Source organism: Candoia aspera, chromosome 5 (assembly GCF_035149785.1).
Source record: "Candoia aspera isolate rCanAsp1 chromosome 5, rCanAsp1.hap2, whole genome shotgun sequence".
NCBI lineage: Eukaryota > Metazoa > Chordata > Lepidosauria > Squamata > Boidae > Candoia > Candoia aspera.
The window spans coordinates 98,712,861-98,738,991 of record NC_086157.1 but is presented as its reverse complement, the minus strand read 5'-3'; the positions used below and the strand labels follow the sequence as shown (position 1 = coordinate 98,738,991).

The window sequence follows — 26,131 nt, the reverse complement described above, 5'->3', positions numbered from 1 at the left end:
CAAAAGAGTTTAATTATTTATCCAAGTTCAGGGAACAAAAAGGAACAAGAGATGCTGTGGGCATTTAGCTTTACCTCATAATAACTAACTCCACCAGGTGGAATTAAATCATTTAAGTCCATTGAAATCTGATTGATGTAACTTATCAAAAAGCTGATGGAGAGAGAACTACATCTAATTTTGAAACCCAGCCACCAAATGAAATTATGTGGCTCCCCAGAGAAATATCTCAGCTATAACTAATAGCATGAGAGTCCTGAGAAAGCAAATTAAATTCTGGCAAATGCATACAAACACAGCAAGAAAGATGAGAGCATGTAGAGAGACAGAAAGAGAGAAATTCCCTTGGTCCAATTGTTCTGAATCAGGCCTTTTAACATTTGTTTCACATAATCGCTGTTTTCCCCACAGAGAAAGTCGTATCACCTTTTTGTAGGAAAGATGCTATGTTGAAAATGAGAAGTCTCTCTCTCACTGGCAGACGTGTTTCCAGCAACTTGCATATACTTCTAAGCTTTCATTGTTTGTTTTTTTAGTCTTTAATCTCCAAGATACTTTAGCTTCTCAGCTGCTAATAAAATCTGAGTATCCAAGCTTCCCATGAGCCAGCCCTTGGCATTCTGTGGAGCAGAAATGAAATCCAACACTGGCTCCTACTACAAATGGCTCCCTTGAACACTCCCAAGGCATTTCAAAACAACAGGGCCATTTTCCATGATCTACTGATGGGAGAAAAAAAAAAGCAGATTCCTTTCATCAAATCTGAAAAGTGAGGTGTTTCAAGGTGCTTAGAGGTCCATTACAGAAGATGATACAGTTGGGCACCTCCCTCCTTCCCTCCTTCTGCTGTCTGCTGTTCACCTTTCACCTGCATTCTGCAAGGGAACAAGTAGAAGGACCTATAATTGCCTTGTCCTCTCCCTCTGCAAAGTAGTGCAAAATCAGCTCAAAGGGAAGGATGACTGAACACACATGAGCAACAGAAGAAGGTGATGATGGTGACTTTGCTCAGGGAGAGGGAACTGAGACAACCTTGTTGAAGGACCTCAGAAATATGTTGCTGACACAGAACTAATTCACATATTGCACTAAGCTATGGTTTGTCAAATAAACCACAACTGGCTGGGCTCATGCTACATGCTAGGCCATAAACCATAAATTCAAGGCCACAATGCATGAGTTCACACAATACACAAAGCCAAGACTAAATAAATCACATCTTGTCTTAGCGTGATGTATAAATCAAGTAGAATAAGATCTGAACTGTTCACTTCAGTTCACTCTCTGCTTTGCAGAGTGCCAAACGACTCTGCATGAATCCCTCCCCTAGTAAATTATAAGAATGGTAGAATAGCTCCTATTGTGGAATACAGTCCCCTTACCTTAGTGCAATAGTTATCCCAGGATAACAAGAAAAGGCAGAAAAGAACGCAGGGAAGCAGTCCTTCTAAAGTGAGAAGTAACCAATCTACAAGAATGAATCTACACAAGGTATAAGAATGAGTTATTCTGTGAAAAAAGTAAGTTTTCAGATGAGTGGTCCCGTTGGTTTAAACTGAAACTTAAAGGTATATGGCAACAACCTTGGAAGCTATCTCACACCAGTTTCTGCAGCTTTTGCTAACTTTTATCAGGACATTCCTATTGTTGTTGTTCAGTCATTAAGTCGTGTCTGACCCTTCATGACCCCATGGACCATAGCATGCCAGGCCTTCCTGTCCTCCACTGTCTCCCAGAGTTTACTCAGATTCATGTTCATTGCATCGGTGATGCTATCTAACATCTCATCCTCTGCCATCCCCTTCTCCTGTTGCCTTCAGTCTTTTCCAGCATCAGCGTCTTTTCCAGTGAGTCCTCTCTTTGCATTAGGTGGCCAAAATATTTGAGCTTCAGCTTCAGTATCTGTCCTTCCAATAAACAGTCAGGTTGATTTCCTGTAGGATTGACTGATTTGACCTCCTTGCAGTCCAAGGGACTCTTAAGATTCTTCTCCAGCACAATTAGAAAGCGTCAATTCTTCGGCTCTCAGGCTTCCTTATGGTCCAACTCTCACAGCCATACATCGCTACTGGGGGACATTCCTATTGCAACCCACAAATCCCTGTGTTCAAGAATTTTGGTCCCTCCCTTCTTCCCACTAAGACAATGGCTTTCTTCAGAGTAGATAAGTAGGACAGAAAGTAACTTGAGATCTATTGCTTATGAATATGTATTTATGCCTGCATCATCATCTGAATATGAATGCTTACATCCTTTCCTTTTCTGTAATGTATAAATATCAGTGCATTTCTTTTGTTTTCAGGGGAGGCACCCACCATTTTGGTAAGGATCCCTCCAGTGCGCACTGTATCAATAAACACTGCAGTCAGCCTTGATTATTTTTCCTTTGAGTCCTGTGTTGATTCCACAGAAACTGTTGATTCCACAATACTACTTCAGAATGCAAGAGGGCAATTCACATAGAGAAAAAAGTCCCTGCCAGTAGAAATGTAGCATAGCAGTAATCAGATTATACTAGTGTGTGCTTGTTCTTATGTTAGTTTCTTGAGCTTTTTTAGTTCATTAATAGTGCACATTTTCAATTACTTGATGCAATCATATAAAATGCATAAGAAAATAAATATACAATACTGCAAATGAAGTTTCTTCCACCATAGCTCAGAAAATGTTAAGCACTTGCTAAGAACTAAATAAAAACAACAGGCAGCATGAATAACTAGGGACTGTTCGATTCACTACATTGACTTATTGTCCACTCAGGCAACTCTAGGTTATGGGTGTCATAAAACGTGGAATCATTCTAACATAAACAACTCAGCCACCCCTAAAATTCAACTAACACAGAATTAAATAAAATGGCCGCCCAGGCACCAATAATTTAGGTATTCAAAGCCTGCTTTGAAAACCATGTCTTCAAGAGGCAGGACAAGAGTGTTGATTGAGACTTTGCAGACACCATCTAGCAGATTTTGGTATGCACATTCCTGCCGACACCCACAGATTAAGCTCATTTCTGGGGGGAGCATGTTTTAACAGTGTTATAACAGCCACCAAGAGGACCCCAAGCTTGGCCCACACCCCTTTCACCACTTGTAGGGGAAGGATCTTAAACAAGCTTTCTTTAGCGGACTTCACAGGCCTGGCAGAATCATTCTGTACATGATGGTTTCCTTATGTTAGGGGTTTTCAAACTGTTTCAGACCATGGAACTTGTTAGTAAAAAAAAAAATGGAACTCTTGATCAAGAGACACAGCTCTAGAGATAGAAAATAGGTTGCATTCAAGTGAACTTTCCTTTTCTGCCCTTAGCCTCTGACAGAATCCCTCAAGGCCACAGAACCCTTGGGTTCCGTGGAACATATTTTGAAAAACCTTGCCTTATGTAACCAGCATTGTACCAGACAGGATTTTATAGGTACTGTAATGATGAACACTTTGAATTAGGCCTGCAACCAGTGCAGGGACTGTAACATTTTTTATTTAAAAAAAAGTACACACGATTTATATACTGCTTCAGTCTAGGAGGGTTCTAAGCAGTGTACAATTAATGGCTGCCACATTTTGCATCAGCAAAATTTATGCATGGCCTTCTTTTCCCCTCTTGCATTTTCTCTATATTGACATTGTAAAGATGTGGGAGTCTTTCAGGCTGAAAGGTTTATTATTATCATCATCATCATTGGCAGACACATTTATCTCATTTTTATTCATTTATAAAATGTAAGTTGCTATTAAAACCTCTGCCATTACAATGCATCTGCTTTCAGCAATTTATTTTAAATCATGAGGAATCTATTGATTTATAAAACAGGCATATTTATGCCTGAATGATATAGCTTGGAAATAATTATTAGTTACATTGCAGACTCCAATTCTTGAACAAGAATTGCTGGATAGAAAAATCAGAGCATCTTAATGACAGACTCCCACAAAAAGGAAGAAAGTTGAAAAGCACAATATTCCCTTGTTTCCTCCAAAAATAAGTTGATAGACCATTTGCTTTTTCTCTGGGATGGTGTAAACCTGGGTTTCAACCTAGGCCTCAGATGATAGTTTACTAACTTTAATGCACACCCCCACATTCATTATCAGCCAGCTGAACATGACAGTGAGGGGTTGACAATGCAGCGCCTGTGGGAATCATGTCTCTGACAACACCTTTAGATGATAACTGCCAACTGATGTACTCATTAAAAAAAATTATTATATCCTTTTTAATGGCCCACATCTAGTGGGATTTTACAAGATCTGCATTGTTGTTGCATCAGATCTTACAAGATTTCAGCCATCAGTGATGGTATTATTATCATTATCATTATTATTATTGGCTGCTGCAATATCATGCAGTGATGCCCACTGTCTACAAATGTTCTTGGGTTTGTTGGAAACTCTTATGGCAGAATGTAAGATTCACTACAAAGAAATACCACAATACCTCAGACACACTAGCAGAATTCATTGGGCCAAAGGCATCCATAACAAACCACAATGACATTAAAGTATCATGAGCATCATGACACTGTTGCACAAACAATGCAACTGTGCAATTGCATCATGACATCAGGGACAAGTGTGTAACTTGTGTCACTTGCATGATAATGTCATTTACTCCCCCTGCCCACCACCATGGATACCTATGATTAGAGTGGAGCCATTCCATCTGAAAAGGTATGACCGTGGAACAACTAAATATGGGAAGTTAACCTGAGACTTTGGGGCAGAATAAAATAGTGTGGCACTTGGACTTGAAGGGGGACCATCTACACTCAAGTAGATGCTCATCTGATCAACGTTATCAGCTGCAGAAGTAAAGATTCCTAGCAATGTCGTTCACACCAGCTAGCTGATCATTTGGGACCCAGAACACTTATTTCCTGTTGCTGGTGAAAGTAGGAAAACATTTGAAGAGTAGGGAAAGGATGAGGTTTCTGTATTGGTACATACGCATGTTCATGTATGACTATCTATCTACACACACACACTATATATATATATATATATATATATATATATAGGGTTACATGTGCATGGGGATGCACCCATATTTCAGCCCATGACTTCTGATTCAGCCATGAGTGTAATATTCAAGACTAAAGCTTGCAATCACCCATGGACTATAATGTGAAGCTTTTAGCAGAACAAGGGCAGCAGAAACAGGTTTTTTAAGAATCCAGCCAGTTTGTTTATTACAGTCTCAATATCTAATAAGAGAACAATGCTAGACTGACAATAAAATTCAGTGTATGTTCAGTCACAAATAAGTTGCACTGTGTTTGACAGAATCTACTGCCAGGTAAGCATCCACTGGATTAGAGCTTAAAATTCCCTATGGTTTTTATCTTCAAACAAAACAAGCAACCTAGGTTTCTTACTCATTAGACAAAAGTAATCCTACTTGCTAAAGCTACCTTCTTCTAAGAAAATAAAATAGATGTGAACAGAGAGAGAACATGATAGATTCTCATACAATGGATTTTTTTCCTCCAAGGACTCCAAAGCACCACAAGATGGCCATTCGTGAGAAAAATAGCTACAAAGGCAGGTTTCCTCTTGAAACAGCTGTATTAGAAGTCAACAAATCCTTCCATTCTGTTCCCCGTGGATTAAATGGAGCCAAAGGAGAGTTATCACACTGCATTAATCAGCTCACCAAGCAAAAAAGTCTGTGCTATACTCACAACTGCTTTATGGACTGACAACCTAAGCAGATAATTATCATTCCCTGCACCTCCTACATTTCATTTCTCTCAGAACTTATTTTTACACCTCCTGTCACTCCATACCATGGACAACATTCCATGCTACTGCTAATGCAGAGACTGAGCCAAGAAATCTTGGTAGATATAAATCTAACAAATAAAAAAACCCAAACAATACTTTCCAGTTTGGTAACCATGTTAAGTCTGCAGCAGCAAAAGCAAAATAATTATTGTGCATTTTAAAATTAAATTTCAAGGTATCATGAGTTTTATTTGTTTAAAGTCAGTTGAACCTGATGATCACAAAAAGTTCAGCTGAAACAGGAAGTCCTTTATAACTCTTCCTACCTGAAAAGATCCAATAATCATCTGAAATTGGCAGAGCCTTTATGGAAAATGACTGAGACAGATGCAACCTGCAGTTCAGTGAGACCGTTACACAGTGCCAGCAGCTCTTAACTGAAAGTAATTTCACCTAGCTCCTAAAACGCTATCCCATTTTAATTAATTCACATTAATTAATTGTATATACCTCTGAGAACAATCCATGTAATTTCCTGATTCCACCCATCACATGGACCTCTTATACCTAGATGTTAATGACTTTAACATCTGGCCCCACAATCAATGTTTGGTTTGGACCATGTGGCAATGAACAACTAAACCCCTTAAACTATGACCTGATGGGCAGGATAATCTTAGAGAATCCAGGGAGGAAAATACGTTTGCTTTACAGATTACTATCCATTTCTCCCACCAAGCCTGGCACTTTGAACAGCAATTGTAAAGATAGATAGATAGATAGTCTGTAGATAAGCAGATTCTCCTGGGATTTTAACCTTCAGATATAGCTTGAAAAGCTATTGCTTTGCTATCTGTGATCTCATATTTTCTTGGCTTTTCTGGATATGATTACATAAAGCTTTCAGCAGGCAGGTATCATTATTAGACATTACAACTAATATGAACCTGGACACAGTCAACCAGACTGTGGTTTGATTTATTCTATTACCTATTCTGTTTGTAGTGGCCTGGTTTATTCTATTAAAATGGAAGCTAGCAATTTTAGAAACATTCAGGGCGAAAATGTGAAAGAAAACAAATGGGATTGGTAAACATAGTCAAGAGATTCCTTGCTAAGAGCTGCACAATGTGAGATTAAGAATAGGCCTAAAATGCTACCCAGGACAATGGATGGCTAGATTTAAGAGCATACTTCAGGCCTGTATCAGCCAGGTCAAGAAACAGACACTATAAGAACTACTGGAACTCCACTTTATTATTAAAGGGTATAATAACATAATCTTGAAAACCTGACGAAGATTCTCTTTCCCCGCTCTTATACCAAAGAGAATCAAGGCTGGTCGACCCTGAGTTTCTTTTACAGTCCCTTTCTTTCAGGGCTAAGCTGGTGTCTACCTAATAGCTGTTGAATTCCTTCTTCAAGGCCAACTCTTTAGCCTGCCCTAATAGAGGTTTTTGGGATTTTTCTTATTACTTACTTTGCCAGAATTAGTTGTGGGGGGAAGGGGGGGGGTTCAGTATTTATTGTAAAGGTTCTCTGAGGATTTATTCAGTTTAGATGTGCTTTGCCTATTTTTGGATTTCACTATAATTTTCATGTGCTTCTTACCTCCAAAGCAAAAAAGCAAACTGCTTTAATTTGGTGGGATGGCCGAAGGGGCTTCAAGAGCCATCTGTTCTAAATTAAAAATGGTATATAAATGTAGCACATAAATAACACTTACAGAAATGCAAACAATGTATTATCTTACCATATACAAGTCCTTGCAGGTGCCTAAGTACTTTCCATTGCCACAGCCAACATCAGCCACGACAGCCCCATGTGGCAAGCCTTTAAGGAATTCAACTACTTGTGGCCATGGACTATGCCTGGTGTTGCTGAAATGTGTAGCAATGTCTTCATACACTTCATGGACATACTTCTGCTCTAACACGGAGGCGTCTTTGTCACTGTTGTGAAATGAGAGTGCCATCTCTTTATGCTGACTGTCACATACAGAAGGATAAGCTGGGGGGGAATGGGAGAAGAAAGGTAAAGATATAAATTTCGACCCAGAACAGTCATTTTTTATTGTATTTCCTTAATGGAGAGAATATAGAAAGTTGCAAATTGAACTGCCAATTTCAATGTCAATTTTTAATTGCACATTTCATTACAGGTAGTCCTCAGTTAACGACGGCAATTGGGATCGGAATTTCCATTGCTAAGCAATGTGGTCATAAAGCCTGACACTTTGCGACAGAAATTTTGGCATTTCTGGTTGCCATTGTTAAGCATGAACCATCGTTAAATGAGGATGTCACGTGGTCACCATTTGTGATCTCCTGCCAGCTTCCCCATTGACTTTGCTTGTAGGAAGCCAGCAAAGAAGGTCGTAAATGGTGATCACATGACTGTGGGACATTGCAACCGATGTAAGTATGAGGACCAGTTGTAACTACCACTCATTCAATGCCGTTGTAAATTTGAACAGTTGGTGAATGAATGGTTAAGCCAGGACCACTTGTAGTTCAATAATAAGTGTGCCAGCACCTCAGTCTGATGCTTATGAAGTGATCTTCTTAAATTGGAAAATTTGACAAGTTCAAAAGGTATTCATCACTTTAGACTGGGAAATTATGAAACAGGATTGGAGTAGGCAATCTGCCTGTAGATATCTCTCTTGGCAGCTAACAAACTTCTGCCCCACCTAATACTTTTTTATAAATCGAAGCAAAAACAACAAGGGTCAGAGAGCACCAAGGACTCCACTTTTTTATAAGTTAAAAGAAATATATAATATTAGCCAATGGGCTAAAATATTTTTATCTGCATCTGAACCTCAAATAGACCTCTTAGGCATTCTTAGAAAATGAAAATATTGCAGGACACACAAATCTAGGAGACTAAAAGGAAATTAGGGAATTAACCTCACTAGATTGTTATTCTGGTAAATTGGTAATGCAATTAATCACACCATTTATGGCAAGTGCCTGCAACATACTCCCAAAACTGGAAATATGACTAGCCCTGCTATAAGAATATCAGCGATTTACTGTAAAACAGTACAGCTATGGAAATCCCACTCCAGGAATGATACATAGTCAATGGCATGGGCAAGATCCAATCTACCCCAAGCATTTCTCTATTAATATAGTAGCAAATAAAAGAGTCAGGCTGGTGACATTCACATATTCTTCCTGGCGACAATATGGATGAAGGTTGTCATTGCTTTCTTCAAGGATATTTTTCAACTTCCGAGCCTAGCCTACAACTCTAGTATCTTCTGCTGGTTCCCTGTCCAAGGACTAGACAGATCCAACCATGCTTAGCCTGTTTGAGAATGGCCAAAGTCAGTGAGATGCTGCCATCTACTGGACATTTGTATGTTGCAGCTTTCTAACTCCCTTCTACTTCCAGGTCCCTGTAATCTTCCAGGGTCTTAGAGCCTTCTGGAATGGCTTTCTGGAGTCATAAAAGGGTTCCATTTGAATAGAAACCCCCTTTCTAAGAGCTCAGACAATCCCCTCTGCCCGCCTGTTCATTTTCTCTGAATCCTGGCACTTATAAATGTCAATATTAATCATATTTTAGTTACCTATGCACCCATGTTTAAAAAAGGTTAATTAGAAAAGAAGGTTAATGGGATAATAGGATAATTTATTTCTGCATTTGTCCAGGATTTTCATACCAAGAGTCTTGGATTGCTTAAAACAGAAGAAGAAAGAGAGAAAGGCACAGTGAAGTCAAACAATATTTTTCTTAGCATTTTGCAACCTGGTACTCCACGAGCCATGTTAGGACTGCAACACCCAGAATTCCTAGTCAGCATATACAAAGCCATACAAAAACAACAGAATTATGTGGGGAAAAAAATACTTTCCCCTTTCTTGTCTAGGCTAATGATTGTGTATAAAGACACCACAGTGACAACAGTCTTAATGGGCCAGAGTCTACACAGAATATTTCAGCATAAGCCATACATTTCCATACAAAATTCTTCATCAGTAGCCTAATGTACCATCACAAAAACAAACATAAGAAATCTGGCTGTGAATCTCATGTACATGATTTGAAAAAGGAAAACAAAGCTATTATCTTGAGACACTTGTTACAAGTGACCGTGCTAAACAGACTGTGGGTTTTTTTTTTTACATTCATATAGCATCCATTTAACTTCTATAATAGGAAGTTAGTATGCTGGAAAGCAAAGCACCAGCCTACAGCCTCATCTTTATTTCTTGGAAGATAGAAATGATGGGTCGTTGGTCTTCCAGCTCTTTGTTGGAAACGTGCCACCTGCACAGAAAAAGTGGCAGGGGTAGTAGAAACCTTCTGGGGGCAGCAGGTAAGTGAAGTGGTGTTTGGTAACGGAGTACTTCCTCAAGGCAGCTGCTCACCCCAGACCCTTTCTCTAGCACATTCACAATATATTAGAGAGGTTAAGGTGCTGAACCAGGGGACCATGTTCTAGTCCTCCTTTAGGCATGGAAGCTGGCTGTGTGATTCTGGGCTAGGCGCTCTCTCGCAGACCAACCCATCTCACAAGGTTGCTTTTGTGAGGAAAATAGGAGGCAGGAGCATTAGGCACACCACCTTGAGTTCTACAAAAAAAAAACCAAGATATAAATCTAATAATAAATATTCTCATGGCTCCAAATGGATCCACCAGGGCAAAAAGGGTGGGGACCCCCGAGCTAAGAACTAATGAAATAGAGAAGTAGCTTTCTAGTTCTCCAGAACTCTTCACCAAGCAAGAGATAAATGAATAACCTTTCCTAAAATCAGGCTAGGTGTTATATACAGGATATATGTATTTTAGATCTAATATCAAGGTATTGAATTAGTTATGACTAGCCATTACTGATATCAGCATCAGGGAAAAAACCCTCCTCTATCGCAGTGCCTACCCTGTGGAACATAACCCCCACCACCCCCAGGGGTCTGTATGGTCCCAATCCTCTTGGCCTTTCGTAAGACATTGAAGATCTGGATGTTCCCTCAGGGATTTCAGCTGCTGGGAGCTTAAACCAGCCCTGTTGGTGGATCTGTCTTGTTTTGTCCTCACTGATTGAAAAGGGAATGGCTCTTAGGCCCCGGGTCTATGTTATATTGTTATTGCTCTCTTCAGTTATTATTTTGGATAGTGATTTTAATAATTTTGTTGTTGTTTTATTTTAACCCTTTGCACAATGCCTAGCCTCACTATTGTGAGATGGGTGGCTATATAAATTGTTTACATACATACATACATACATAAATAGCATATCTATCTCCACTGTAGTAGAGATAAGCTAAGATGTAACTCACACGCAAACAAAACCAGACAAGTCTTGATTCAGTATCAATTCTATGGGTTGAACTGGGGCTTTTTTTAGTCAAATTCTCCAATGGGAATATTTAATTACCATTTTTGAAAAGTAAAATGATTACTGAAAATCACACTGTTTTTAAAAAGATTTCCACCAAAAGATGCTTAAGATATAGCATGGCACTCACAGCAACAACAAGGGTTTCTCTTTACTTTCCGGAAAGTGAAAGATACTCTTTTCCCCCTTTTGTTTAAGGTTAAATTTCTGATGTCAGCAGTGATGCTTCCAATTTTCTCTCCTTCTGATGCTTGAACAACATCAAATTTCCTTGGTGTAATGCTTTAAAATAAAACAGAGGTCAGGGTTTCCCTCCCATTTTTTTACATTGCTTAAATATCAGATTTTGACACACACATGTTTTAATCTAGATTTTGAAAAGTCTATGACAAAAACAAACAAACCCCAAACCCAAGGCACTGACCAAATAATCCATGATTACTTTTCTCATTTGCAGTAACTACTTCAGTAACTCCTAGTTCAGTATCATATATGAATTGAGCATTGTCTGCTTTATTCCTCTAGCCCATTATTCTTAACCTGGTGTCTTTAAATGTGTTGGAACTACAACTCCAAAATTCCCAGCCAGCATGGCCCTTCAGACTGGAAGGTACTAAACCAAGGGAGGCTGCTTTAATTCTATCAGTTTCCTAAGGTTTCCAGGAACTATTAACATATCTTGCTCCCTCTAGCAATTCTTTCTGCTGCCCTCTGAGATCCAGGTGGTATACTGATTAACATGTTCAACTAGGCTGAAGGAGATTCAAATTCAAATCATTCACCTGCCATAAAGCTCTGCAGATGATTAAAGGCCAGTCATGACCTCACAGAGTTGATGTGAAGATGAAACATACTGTACATTCGGGGAAGCTCCTTGGAGGAAGGGCAGGTATTTATGATTTATGTCATAAATCATAAATACCTGCAACTTCATCCACGTGGTATCACTGTTTGTTTATTCCTCAACAAACAAGTCCTCTATGAAAACTTTGATTTAATTATTTAGTTGTCAATGAAACAGAAAGCTGAGCTTAATGTGCATAAGCCCTCTTCCTTCATAATTGCTTTCCCAGTCAATCAAAATTCAGATTATAGGTACCTTGAGGTGATAACTTGTCTCCTGTACATATTACTAACAGGATAAAAAACAGGCTATTTATATTACTGACTGCTAACAAAAAATAAAGAAAAGCTCACCATAATACGCCGCCAGTTTACAATGTGACTGCAAGGTAAATATCAGCTCTTACCCATGGGTCCAGAGGTACCTGGATTCTCCAGACATCACTAGCAAACTACGCTGTGGCAGCATAACTGCAGCTGAATGTCCATCAGGATGTTTAAAATCCATAACAATCTGCAGAAAAAGGATGGAATCCGCAGTTATTTCTTGTCATTAAAAGTTGTCAAGAAGTGTACTTGCAAGGTGCAAGATTTACCATTCAGATCATGTGGTGAGAGACACACCACTCTCCTAGTCTTCAGATGATTTTATAATGGGATTTGACAAATGCACAGAAGACAAGGTTTTTCAAGGACTCCTAGTTACAATGGATCAGAGAAAGTGTCTTCCAATCCTAGCTACAGGAAGCATTTATGAGTGCATTTACGTACATATGCGGGCATGCATATAGACACAGAGATGCAATTATGTCCCCAAATAAACACCAACTTCATCTGTGTAGCGGAAAGCACAGCTGTGCAGCAACCTGATTTGGGGAAAGGTGACCCAGAGTGCACATGGATGAGCATATTTTTAAATCAAACATGTCTTTAAAGGGTTGCAGATTACTGCGACATGATCACCTTTTCTCTTTCAAATCTAGGTTGCTGCATTATACCGCTGCATCAAAAGACAGTGAAGAGATAGCAGTTTCCCTCCCCTTCCCTTGGAGGAATAGACAAGCCTCAGGGGTAGTCCTTTCTCCCATGAAACAGGAGCAAAATAGCTAGGTTTTCTTTCCATCTGCAGTGCTGCTCCCTAGACTGGGAGGATGTTAATGGCTAATTCTCCTTATTGGTCATCTCCCTTTTCCTTCTAGTGAATGTCAATCTCCTGCCAGTCTGCCAGATTATTTGATTGATAGATGGTCTGGAACCGAGTAGGAACATGGCACCCAAAACAGCCTACACTGACAGCTTCCAAACATTACTTGAGGGCCAAGTACTGTACATCCCAGCATGAGAGGAAATTGTAGGTCTGATGACTGCAGTCTATCAATAGTAGATGCCCTAAGAGCATTGTTTCCCCCACAAACACACTGTGCCCTTTCTGTACCCCATCAGATTTACATACCCTGACAGACACATTGGTATCCACATGAGCAGCGATCCTCCCAGCATTTCACTGCAAAGGAATCCTTACTGTATGCTAAGCAGATTTCCTAGTCTGAAGCTTTACACATGCTTTGGTGCTTCAGCACTGGGGCAGTTGCTTTAAAACCATTTCCAGGTCTAAAGATGATGACATATATTTACTGCCAGGTTAGCAAAAAAAAAAAAAAAAGACTCATGGCAAGTGGCATAATTTAGCTAACCGTGGCTGATTCTGAAAAGGCTAAGCATGGTTAGACCTGGTTAATACCTGGATAGGAGACTGATGAAATCATGCCTGGAATACTGAGTATGATTGTGGGTGCCACATCTCCACAAGTATATTGACAGGTTAGAAGATTCACAAGATGGCAATGGCAGTGATACAAGAACCTGAGGGCATGCCCTATGATGGGTGAAGGAACTTGGTATGTTCAGTCTGGAGAAAAGAAAATTTGAGGGGAGACATGATAGCCATGTTCAGGTACATAAAGGGAGGCTACAGGAAGATGGGTAAGAACTATTTTCCATGGCCACAGAAACTAGGACCAAAAAGTAACAGGTTTATTTTATTTTTTTATTTATTCGATTTCTATAGCCGCCCTTCTCAGCAAGTGACTCAGAGCGGCTAGGTTTTAAGCTTAAGTTGCAACTGCCTAAATTTCATTTAAATATAAGAAAAGCTTTATGATGTAAGATCTGTATAACAATGGAACTGTCTACTTGTGAAGGTTGTAAGTTCTCCATCTTTGGAGGAGGATAGATAGCCATCTCTCATGGATGGTTTAACTGGCTTTCCTGCACATTCAGAGGTTTGAACTAGATTGCCCTTGTGGTCCTTTCCAACTTTACAGGTCTATAGTTCAAAGCTTTCAGAGGGTATAAGTGGTCCTGAGACCTCATGTTGCACACTCTTGACCTGAAACCGTTTCTTTTTTTAACCCCACCACCACCACCTTTTAAACATTTTTTTAAAATATCTAGCTGAAAATCAGCACTTGCAACTTCTACATTCACCTTCAAAGAATGTCTGCCACTAATTCATCATCATCACCACCACCATCTTGCCTCAATATGGAAAATTCCCGATCCCATTCGCTATTGAAAATCAGTTGCTAAAGGAGACAGAGATGACCTTGTTGTGCCTCTTTGTAATCTTTTTTTGTCCAACTAGAGCACTGCAAGTTGCCCCTTCTTTGTTTCATTCTGTCACACGTCCACAGATAAAAAGGAAAGAAAGAGGCATATTAGATGCCTGGCCTCTTTTTAATTCACTAAAGGCTCCCAATCAATAGCGCTACTTCTGCCACTGCTGAATCAATCCATCTCATGACAGGTTCCCTCCACTGGAGCTATTTCCAATTACTATTTTTGTTCTTATCCATTTTCTTTATTCCCAGAGGTGGCAGAGCCAATAAAGATCAAATTTCCACCTTGCCCATAATGCATCATCAGGGACTGCAGTCAATATAATATTTTTTTTAAAAAAAAAAAAGCAGGGGAAGAGTGAAATGCTGGATGTGTTGATCTCACACAATCCTTTGCCATCTTTTTCTTGCAACTAAAGGAGAGGGAGAGACACACATGAAGCTAATAATATCACTCTGCGGGGAAAACATGATGCTGGAGCCAATGTTTGTGATGAGGGACTCTGTGATGGGTCTTTCAGAGATGCTCAGACAGCTAAGCCACCACTTGCATTTTGAATGCTGTTCCTGCTGCATGAGACACAGACCAAATAATGCAAGCAAAATGTTGGCATATGTTGGGGAGGGGGCACTTCAAAAATAAGAACAGAGGGAGGAAGAGGCCTTTCTTAAAGGTATGAAAGTTCTGCAAGGCTGCTTGCTCAGAGATGAAATTACATTTGGTGAGCCACAGAAGAGAGAGCAGAGAAATAATAGTTTAAGAGGCTATATAAAGTGAGTCATTGTTTAATGATGTTCACCGTCACTGTAATGTTAGCACAGAGAATAAGCGATACAATGCCCTCAAAAAAAGAATGTAAAAACCTTGCAAACGAACTCCTTTAAATGGATCACATTCTGGAAGGCACTGCAACATCCCATCATCTAGATCAGCGTTTCTCAACCAGGATTCTGTGGAACCCTAGAGGTCACTGGGGGTTCCCTGGGAGATCATGATTTATTAAAAAAATTATTTCAAATTCAGACAACTTCACGTCAAAGAGGTAAGTTTCATTCTTTATTTTTAGTTTAAGAACACTGTTAATGCACATATACAAGGCTACACATGAAACAAATAGAATAATTTTGTAAATTCTGGCCTATATTTGAGCCTGAATGTGCAGGGGTTCCCCAAGGCCTGAAAAATATTTCAAGGGTTCCTCCAGGGTCAGAAGGTTGAGAAAGGCTGATCTGTATTATGCTCAAATGCTTCCAAATTCCTGCAACAAGAGTTTGTAGAAAGGCAAGGGAAGACCACAATACAGGAATGCTGGATTGAATTTTTCAAGTGTTGACATACAGACTGATTCTCATCCCCACCCATAACACACATACATGCATGCATGCACACTTCTTCCTCCCTGCACAATCACTGCAAGAAAAGATAATTCAGATTAGGAATAACCATAAAGAAAACCAATGTGTTGTTGTAATTAAGGTGTTGAATTAGGATTGGGGAGGCCCAAGTTCAAGTCCACCCTAGTCAAGAAAGCTCACTAGATGACTATGGGCCAGTTATTCTCTCTCAGCAAAACCTCTCTCACAGGGCAGGAGAATTATGTAAACCACTTTAAATGCCGGAAGAAAGGCTGGGAATAAGTCTAACAAATAAATAATACTAAGTGATATGACGGGCTAAATGTAACTTAACAAATAGTTTTAGTTAGCTCCCAATGTTCTTTCAATTTTTTAATCAGTTTGTTAGCGTTTTTATAGCATTTGTTTGCCCAACTTTAACCTGAAGAGAAAGACAATTGTTTTAAACACACACAATGACAGGTTTAATGCAAAAGTACTGGTAGTCCTTGTTTAGTGACTGCCTCGTACAGCAACCATTTGCACTTATGATGGTGATGAAAAAGTAACTTTGCAACCAACCCTCGCATTTATTACCTTCGCAGGTCTGTAAAGCAAAGGAAAGCTAAAGTTAGTTCATAAACATAGTCACGGTTTCACTTAGCAACTGCTTCACTGGTTCCAATTGTGGTTGCTAAATAAGGACTACCTGTAGACATTTCCTCTGAAGTATAGCAGCATATTTTCCAGCCATTTTGAAGCAGGAAATATACATAAGTCTTAAAATAGCTTTTACACAGTTTAAAACACACACAAAAGCCAGAAAATACCCAAATCTTTCCATTTTGTATCATCACTTACTATTGCCTTTAGATTTCTCTCAAAACCAGCTGACTGTCCAAAGGTTGTCCAATTTTGTTTTATCATGTCTTCATGATGTCATTCCAATTTATATTTTGTTTCAGGTACCAGTGGCAGTCCAGAGAGATCATGCTTATCACAATGAGCTTTAAATAGAGGATGGAATCATTTTCCAAGAAAAATCCCAAATTCTTTGTAATACATAATTTGGCCCTAAGATGTTGGACTCCTATAGCAACCAAATGTTTCAACCATGGTCCGACATAGGTAGTTTCTACAAAGACATGTTCCTGCTCCTGGATCTTGCACTAAATATTCATCTTGATTAAGAGAAAAACATAATTCAGCTTATCATTTTCAGTTAACTTTCTGTTGTGCTAACTCTGGTAAAGGCATGGGGGTCTAGCCTTAAAGTACAAGACTCAGTAGGCCAAAAAATGTTCTTGGGGCTGGGAGTTCAGTATCCAGTAAAACACAGTGCTTCTGAGAGCCAGCAGAGTGGAGTGGAGTGGTTATGTCATTGGATGTGAATTGGGGAGACTCAGTTTCAGGATTCCACTGGACCATCTACCTCACAGTTATTCTGGGCCGATCACATTATTTCGATCCAACCTATGGAGGGAATTTAGTACAGTATGCTTGTATTACCTCCTTGAACAGTCCCTTGTGCTCCAAAAGAAAAGGATATAAATGCAATAAATCACATTATTATTACAACTTCCAAAACACAGTAGAAATGACCCAAGGTAGGAAAATCTAACCAAATGGGTTTCACAGAAACACAGTCGTCCTAGGAAGTGTTCCATATTTATGTATTTTCTAGGCATTATTACTTTCCTTCTGATGAGGTAAAAGTTTCCAACTGGATGGGTAAATTTATACCTCTCAATAGGATGTAAGGGACAATCCTCTACATGATTTCAATACTATTTTATCCCTTGGCAAAGTTTCCATTATGCCAGGCTAAGAGCTATTTCTTCTTTTCTTCCCTACTTATTCGGAATGAGAGTTTAGCTTCCCTGCAATGCAAACTATTTGTGATTACAGCTTATTGCCAAGAACTTTCAGCTCCTGGGGCAGAGAACTTAATGGTGTTCATTGCCTCTTGATCTTTCAGGCTGACTGGTATATCAAGAACTTAATCCCTTTAGGAAAAGTAATGCAGGCCTTCTGCACCTTTTACGACTACAAGACCAATGATTCACTTTGGCTTCCAGCATTGTCTGGTTTATTAGATTTCACAAACTGCCCATGCTCAGCTCCAGATAAAAGACTCCCATAGTTGTCTTACTTTATTTCTACAAGCGAGAAGTATTTAATGCAGTTTAGACTCTTTTTTTGGTTGATGTCTTTTTAAGGCTTTAACAATACTGGAACACACATTGAGTTGTAAATTAAGCAGAGAGATAGGAAACCTCTCACTTGACCTGATATTTTAAAGGTTTCAAAAAACCTGTACAGGGATAACAACTCCCAGAACTTCCAGTCAGCAAGGCCTATGATGCTCCACGCATCTGACTGGAACACGGTCCCAAAAGCAACAATAAATCTGTTACTCTTTATGTCACAACACTCACTGTTTTTGATTTATGAGACTGATATTGCTAAACCTCTAGAAAACTAAATAAATAAATCTTACTATTTATGTCACAACACTCACTGTTTTTGATTTATGAGACTGATATTGCTAAACTGCTGGAAATAAATTTATTTAATTATTTTACTATAGCTGGGTTTAAAAAAATCAAATTAAAATTATAAAATAATTTTTAAATTTTGAAAGAGCTTCACACAAAAATGAAACAGACTTCTTTACTCTCACCCCAAGAGCAGGATTAGAATCAATGTAGAAACTTCAGGGAAACAAATTTTGGTTAAATATTAGATGAATCATAGAATCAGAAAGTTAGGAGGGATTGTATAGACTACCCAGCCACATACTCAGTGCAAGGAACCAAATTAAAGCATACCCAACATCAACCAGCTTCTACTTGAATGGGAGTTCACCAATTGCTTTGATAATTAATTTGATTTATCTAATAACTACTTAATCCCCATAGCAACTTTTGGTAGTACACATAACAGAAACAGCTACAAAAGAGAAATAATCCAACCGCAGCTCTTGAAATATTAACTAACTACACTGGCAGGAACAAGTAGTTCCATCATCCAAGAGCTCTTACTTAGGAAGTTTCCAGCAACTTAAGATCTTTATTCTATATCCTGCTCTCCAGGGTAATAAATAACAGGTCTTGACCTCCTGTTGGCACCCCTTCAGGGCTACCATATTGCTCCTCAGCTGCCTTTTCTCAAGGCTAAACATATAAAGTTCCGTGGAGTCCTCGGTGCTCTCTGAGCCTTGTTTTCTTGCAGACGTTTCATTGCCAGACTAGGCAACATCTTCAGTGCAAAGAAGGAGTGGGCCTTGCTCTCAGTTTATATACCGTGGCTTGCCCTGCTTGTGTTGGTGGGGGTGTTGTTCTCTCCTTGGGAGTTCTTTGATTGGGCTGTTGTTTGCTGCTTGGTTGATTGCCTGAGTTAATTGTTCCTTGATTAGGGTGTATTGTGCTGTTTGATGGTTCATCTGGTGTTAATCCTAGTGTTGATTTTTGCATATCTGGGTGTCGATTGCTGGCAAGGGAGTGTTCTGGTCTTTTGGCTTTTCTATTGTCTCTTTTGAATGGTATGTAAATGTTGTTTACCTCTATGTGTCTGTTGATGGCTGCTTGGTTCGAGTGCCAGGCTTCCAGGAATTCTCTGGGGTTTTTGGATTTCGCTTGGTCTAGGATGCTCACAGTTTCCCAGTTGAAACTATTTTTATTTTATCTATTTATTAATCAAATTTATCACTGCCCATCTCCCAAAAGGGACTCTGGGCAGTTTACAATAAAACCTATGGTTGAGTCTGTCCATGTGTTGTGAGATTAAGGAGTTCTCATCGTGTCTTCTGACTGCTAGTTGGTATTCGTGGATGCGCTCTGCCAGTCTTCTGCCTGTCTGTCCTACATAGTGGCTGTTACAGTCTTTGCATTGTATATTGTAAATAACTCATCTAACATCTTGGGCTATTGGGTCTTTTGGGTTGCTTAATATGTTTTGAAGAGTTTTAGTTGGTTTATGTGCTACGGTGATGCCATGTGGTTGTACCAGTCTGTTGGTGGTTTCTGAGATGTTTCTGATGTATGGCAATGTTATCCTTTTCATAGCTTCAACCCATTGGTTGGGTTGTAGTGGGTTGGGTGGTGAGGCACTTTTTGATAAAGTTGAGCGGGTATCCATTTTGTTGGAAGATGCTGCGCAGATGATATAAAGTTCGATTGATATAAAGTTCCACTTAGACCCTATTCATAAGATTTCATTTCCACATCCCTTATCATTCCAACCTTTGGAACAACATGTCCCAGTTTTTGTTAATTTTTTTAAAGTATGGTGCACAGAACTGAATACAACACCTGACATACTAACATTCAATCAAAATCTGTCTTCTTGTACTCCAATATTCCATATCTTGCCCTCTGGAATGACCTGGCCTCCTTCTGTGTGATATCTTTTCAGATATCTGAATAGTGCTATCATACTCCCTTTCAGACTTCTGCTCTCAAGGCTAAATATTTCCAATTTCTTTAATTGTTCCTCATGGAACAAAATTTCTGCTCCCCTGATAAACTTTACTGCCTTTCTCTGAATCTGTTCTACTTTCTCTGAATTTTTCTTAAAACATAATTTCCAGAACAGGATACAATATTCAAAGCGAAATTATTACTTCCTGTGGCGGTGTGCATTTAATTGACGCAATCTAAAATTACATTACACTGACAACAAAGGTCTGCATAATTAAAGCAATGGTATTCCCAGTAGTAACATATGGCTGCAAGAACTGGACCATAAGGAAGGCTGAGGGAAGGAAGATAGACGCTTTGGAACTGTGGTGTTGGAGGAAAGTTCTGAGAGTGCCTTGGACTGCAAGAAGATCAAACCAGTCCATCCTCCAGGAAATAAAGCCAGACTGCTCACTTGAGGGAATGATATTAAAGGCAAAACTGAAATACTTTGGCCACATAATGAGAAGACAGGACACCCTGGAGAAGATGCTGATGCTAGGGAGAGTGGAGGGCAAAAAGAAGAGGGGCCAACCAAGGGCAAGACGGATAGATGATATTCTAGAGGTGACGGACTTGTCCCTGGGGGAGCTGGGGGTGGTGACAACTGACAGGAAGCTCTGGTGTGGGCTGGTCCATGAAATCATGAAGAGTCGGAAGCGACTGAACGAACAAACAACAACAAAATTACATTTCCCTTTTTTGCAACCACATCACACTGCATGAGACTGCGTCAGTCTATAAACAAGCATTCTGAGAGTACAACTGCACGCAAAAAGTCGAGGCATCGCTGGTGAAATGGTAAGTTCAAATGAATTTCTAAGAGAACAGAATCTGATGCAACTTTTAAATACATCTTTCTGCAAATTTGAATGCAAACTTACTACTTATGTGAAGTAGTTTTCAGTCAAAATAAGAAAACTGTGAACATGTCAAGTTTGGAGGAACCTTCATCAAGTTCAAGTCTGTTAAACACGGTCAACAGAAGCTGTGTTCCCAACACAGATAGAGAATAGGAGCTAAGGAAGTCTGGCTTACTAGCACTATGATGGATGACCAATACTACAACATGGCTGCAGTGTTCTCCAATGCAATACTTTCCACATTGCTACTAGTAGTTCCGTCTCTGAAAGGCTTATGCTGAATGGTGAAGACTTTTCTATTCTTCTAGGCCTTTGTTTTGATTAAAGGTTGTTTTTCTTTATGTTCCATACTTCTGTATGCTTAAAATTAATTATATGGTTTATATTGTTCATATGATTTAAAATTATTGTGATCTACTCTCAATGGTGTATAGATGGCATAAGGGCAGGATCTATATTTGAAAATATAAAACAGAAATCAGCATATTACAACTCCTTGAGCAAAAAATAATATCTTAACAGACCTGTATGAAATAAATTTCACAAGTATGAAAAGATCAGAGAAAGCACTCGTGCATCACAGCTGTTCAACCTTGGTACATGAACAGTACAATCAAATGGTCCCCACCCCTGATTTTAACAATCATGAAGGTACAAAGTGGTCTCTGCAGACCTCAGACGACTATACTCTTTGTAAGTTAAAGTGAGTACTGGAACTGTACACTGTGTTCCACTATTTATACACAAGCTCCTTTCCTTTCTCAAGAAATACAAGTAAAAGCGACGGCATGTTAAAAAACAAGAAAATACAATGGCAGCTTGAGCTGGAGAAATGCTTCCAACAAAGTAGAACGTTCAGGTATATAAACAAATCTGGTGATGGGCTAGTTACACAAATAATTGGTGTACAATTTTTTAAAAAATTATGGGATCCTCTATCATGCAGTAATAGGAACATAGAACTTCATAGCCACTGTTTTGGGGCTGAGATATTAACGAGGTCTATTTTGCATCCTGGAGAGACACTACCAGTGAGCTGCAATGAACAGTTGGTTTCTGACGTTTCACCATTTGAAAGACCAACTGCGCCTCCTACTGGAATTTTCATACCACAGCTTCATCGGCAGGCAACTGAGATTTGCCACAGCCTTAAAATAGACTCCTACGACAAAAGGGGGAATGACATCACAGGCTAAATGAAATTACTCCCTCTTTATTGAACCCATGAGCAGAGGTATTACTGAAATGCAACAATTCTTTGCCAAAGCACTACAGTTCAACTTGGCAGCTGTTAATTTCTGGCAAGCATCAGCAGTCTCATTTCATGCTCCAAGTATTGATCCTCCAAAAATAGACAGGAAAAGGGATTTTTTTTTAAAAGCCTGATTAAAAAACATGGGAAAATTCAGATTATTTTTGAATTCTAAAAAAAATCCTATTAATTTGCAAAAAGAGTTTACAAAATGGAAGAGGCACTGGTTTAGAACTTTTGGGACTAAAGGGAAGGGCAAAGAAATGAAAATGTTATCCCTTAGAAATATGGTATCAGATATCAGAACCTTTAGTCTTTTATTTTAAGAATAAAGCAAAGACAGAAGTAGTGTGGGAAGAGATAATGATAAAACAGGTTTAAAATGTCGAATGAAAAAAAAGGAAGACAAGAAGAAGGCCAGTTAAATGTTCATTGGTAAAGTATTAGACCAAGTCTGGAGAACCCGGAGGTCTTTCATCAGTTGATGCTGAAAAACTCCCATCAGCAATACAACAGTGAAGGATGCAAGAAGCTGGAGCTCAGCAACATCTGGAGGATCACAGATCCCCCACCCAACTTAGAAGTACTTTTGGAAACCACTCTGAGGAACAAAATGGAGATAACAAATAAAGGTAATGCTCAGTCAAACACGTGCCCTGGATGAAGGGGGGGAGAAATCACATCATGGTTGCTAGGAAACATTTGATACCCATCTTTACTCTAGAAACCAGTGGTTGCCTAGCAACAGACATCTGCTTTTCTCCTGCCCCAGGACAGACCTCAGTCAAAAAGAAGCTGCAATTCCTCATACAAACCCACCACAAGAGATTCTGTGACGAGTGTATGGGAATCTAGTCAATTATTTTAATATCAGTATCTTTGGAAAACTGGAAATATTTTCTGCTCTTTTTCCACAACACTGGCAGCAGAAAAGCTTGTAATTAACGTATGATGTATGTTCATTCCATACAGTTAGCGTCACTGAGGGTGAAGAGACGCGACAGGATGAATACATGTTATAAAAAGCCCCCTATTTTTAAGAACGAATCAGCAACATGACAAACAGCGGTGTAGTAAGTGGAGGTGGACAACAGAAATAAATCCAAAGCTAGTGAAATATTGTGCTAAGCTAATATGAAGCTGGTCAATTAATCTGTGAATAGTTATTCCACATTTATTCAACAGGGAGGGAGGGATGGAGAGAGGGAAGAAAAAAAAGCAAAGACAAAATGGCGTATTTTCAGTGGATAAGCATAATCTTAAGGCAATGCCATTAAACAAGGACTACGCCACAGACATGCTCCTGTTCTGTATGGAAGCAATGAGCCCATGATGATGGGGCCAAAAACCTGGCACTACTGTATGCACAAGACAAATGCCACATTTCCCTTTCCATCAGTCCCAGGAGGTCACCCATTGTTGAAATATTTCAATATGCTAAAAAGTTATTTTTTCTTTTTAAAGAGGGTATTGTGTTTCATATCTGGTATTCTGGTTTGGGACAGGCTTCCAAAATGAATAAAAAATAGACTTTCTAATTGTATCATGCTAAAAGATGATTCAATGAATTTAGTCAGGAATGTTGCATTAATCTGAGAGTTTGATCAATACTTAATAATAATTCTTGCCTTGTTAAAAATATGCAATTGGAGACGTGCAAAGAGCAATCCATGGGTTTCCTATGGAAACAGAACACAATCTATCAAACCATTTGTAGATTTGTCTGTGCCCATTTCAACAAGACATAAACAAAAGAACACTATTTTTACTTACACTGTAGTAAAAATAATTAAAATATATAGCAAGATAAAACTGAAATTCTGGAAGAAAAATACAGTATTTTTATGGTCTCTCTTAATTTTCTGTGCATTAACTAATTCTACAATTCTGTAGCATTGTAGAAAACATTAGAAATAAGGAAGAAACCAGTATCTATAGTATATCATAAAATTAATGGTTTAGGACCTGAATACTTTAGGGAACGCATCTCCCAGACTATATCTGCCCAAATGTCTTGCAGCTGGGGGAAGCTGGAAGAAGTGTAGTTTGTGGGATAGAAAATTTTTGCACCCCCGTTTTGGAATGCATTGCCCTGGGAAGCAGGCTGACACCAATGTTAATTTGACTCTCAGAATCAGGTGAAGTCTGGACATTTGATGTCCCCAATCTGACCAAGCCTTTTGTTCAATGTCTCTCTGATGTTTTTTTACTGTATGTTTTAAATGGTGTGCTTCAAATCATTTTGGGGGGGTGTTATTCTTCTGTACTATTTTTAAGGACTATAACTGTCCTAACAGTCAGGAATCACACTGAGACGAGGCATAGGTCTCTAGTGTTTATTACTGCTACGTAATACAGAAAATCCTAACAAACTGAAGAAGTGTAGGAAAAACCCAGACAGATAAACCCCAAAGGTTAAGGCGGGTCTGATCTGTGTCTCTTTGAATGTCTGCTTAATTCCTCAGTACTATGCATGCGTTTTCCCCCCTGGACAGAGTCCCCCTCCTGCTCGTCATCAGTACTCATGACAATAACCTGCCATAAAATTCTCTTGATAGTGGTTAGGTTACAAACATTACAAATCAAGGACATGAAATGAAAATTTTGTGAGCACCAAGCACAATACTTCAAAAAGAACTGGCTCAATACTTGCAAACTCTTATGACTCAAGCGTTTGATGATTCCAGAGCCTAAATTCTAGATGTCTTCTTCCAGAAAATTAATGTAGATGATACAAAGATGGAGCATTGTGACAACTCTTACACCACCTGGTCCCTTCCAAATTCATTGGAATTTCAGCTTTCAGAATTTCCAGCCAGCGTGGTCCAACAAATCTAGAGAGCAAAAGGTAAGTAAACCTACCTATAGGAATGGCTAGAACAGAAATCCACTAGCACCAACTTCTGAAACCATTCTTCCACAAGGAATTGGAGTCCCCATATTATTCCACCTAAGTCCTGATAACTAATCCAGAACAAATACTATGATTAAAAGCAGTATTATGAACCTGTTGCCTTCAAAATGCTGATGGATTATAGTTCCCAGTCTCTCTTACTATTAGACAGGTTGAGCAGGATTGCTGGAAACTGTAATTCAGTAACATCTATAAGACACAAATTCCCCACTGCCAGTTGATAGCATTGAAAGCAACTAAGAGATACTAGGGTCAAACACATAAGCCACCCACCATCAAGACCAACACTGTTTCTATTCCCAAATCATATCATAAACCAGACTGGATTGGATCTAATTAGCATTATCTAATTCTACATGGAGTGGTTGTCCATAACTACATTGCCCATCAACTTTCTCAAGAAACTGAACTGGGCAAAAGTTACCAGAAATCATTGGATGGAAACCATGTTTCTTTAATCATGGCCTCAGAACATCCCTCATGAATCAAATCAGAACCACATCAACACCCAGCCCAACCCTGGGAACTCATACATAAAGGGGACACATAAATCAACACGTCTGAAAAAGGGATCTTTGGCTATGACTGATGGAATGTGAAAATTGCAGTCCAGTACACCTGGGGGACACCAGGTTGAAGAAGGCCTCATATGCAAAAAAGGAAAATTGATTTCCATATTGTGACAATACTGTAATTTGTATGTTGCTTCACTTGTTTCCTTCAGCAAAAGTAGCCACATTTATTTTTATAACCTCTTACAAGGGAATTGGTCTA

General features: G+C 39.1%; 1 protein-coding gene across 3 annotated transcripts in view; it reads right to left on the bottom strand.

The window, feature by feature from the left end:
* Positions 1 to 26,131, bottom strand: part of ALKBH8 (alkB homolog 8, tRNA methyltransferase) — a 49,849-nt gene that overhangs the window by 12,071 nt on the left and 11,647 nt on the right. For all 3 annotated transcript variants that reach the window (XM_063305823.1, XM_063305824.1, XM_063305825.1), the window contains 3 exons: positions 12,323 to 12,429; positions 11,203 to 11,354; positions 7,475 to 7,731 (listed from right to left, as the gene is read on the bottom strand). In XM_063305823.1, the coding sequence (XP_063161893.1) occupies positions 7,475 to 7,731; positions 11,203 to 11,354; positions 12,323 to 12,429 (516 nt within the window). The remainder of the gene's footprint in view (positions 1 to 7,474; positions 7,732 to 11,202; positions 11,355 to 12,322; positions 12,430 to 26,131) is intronic.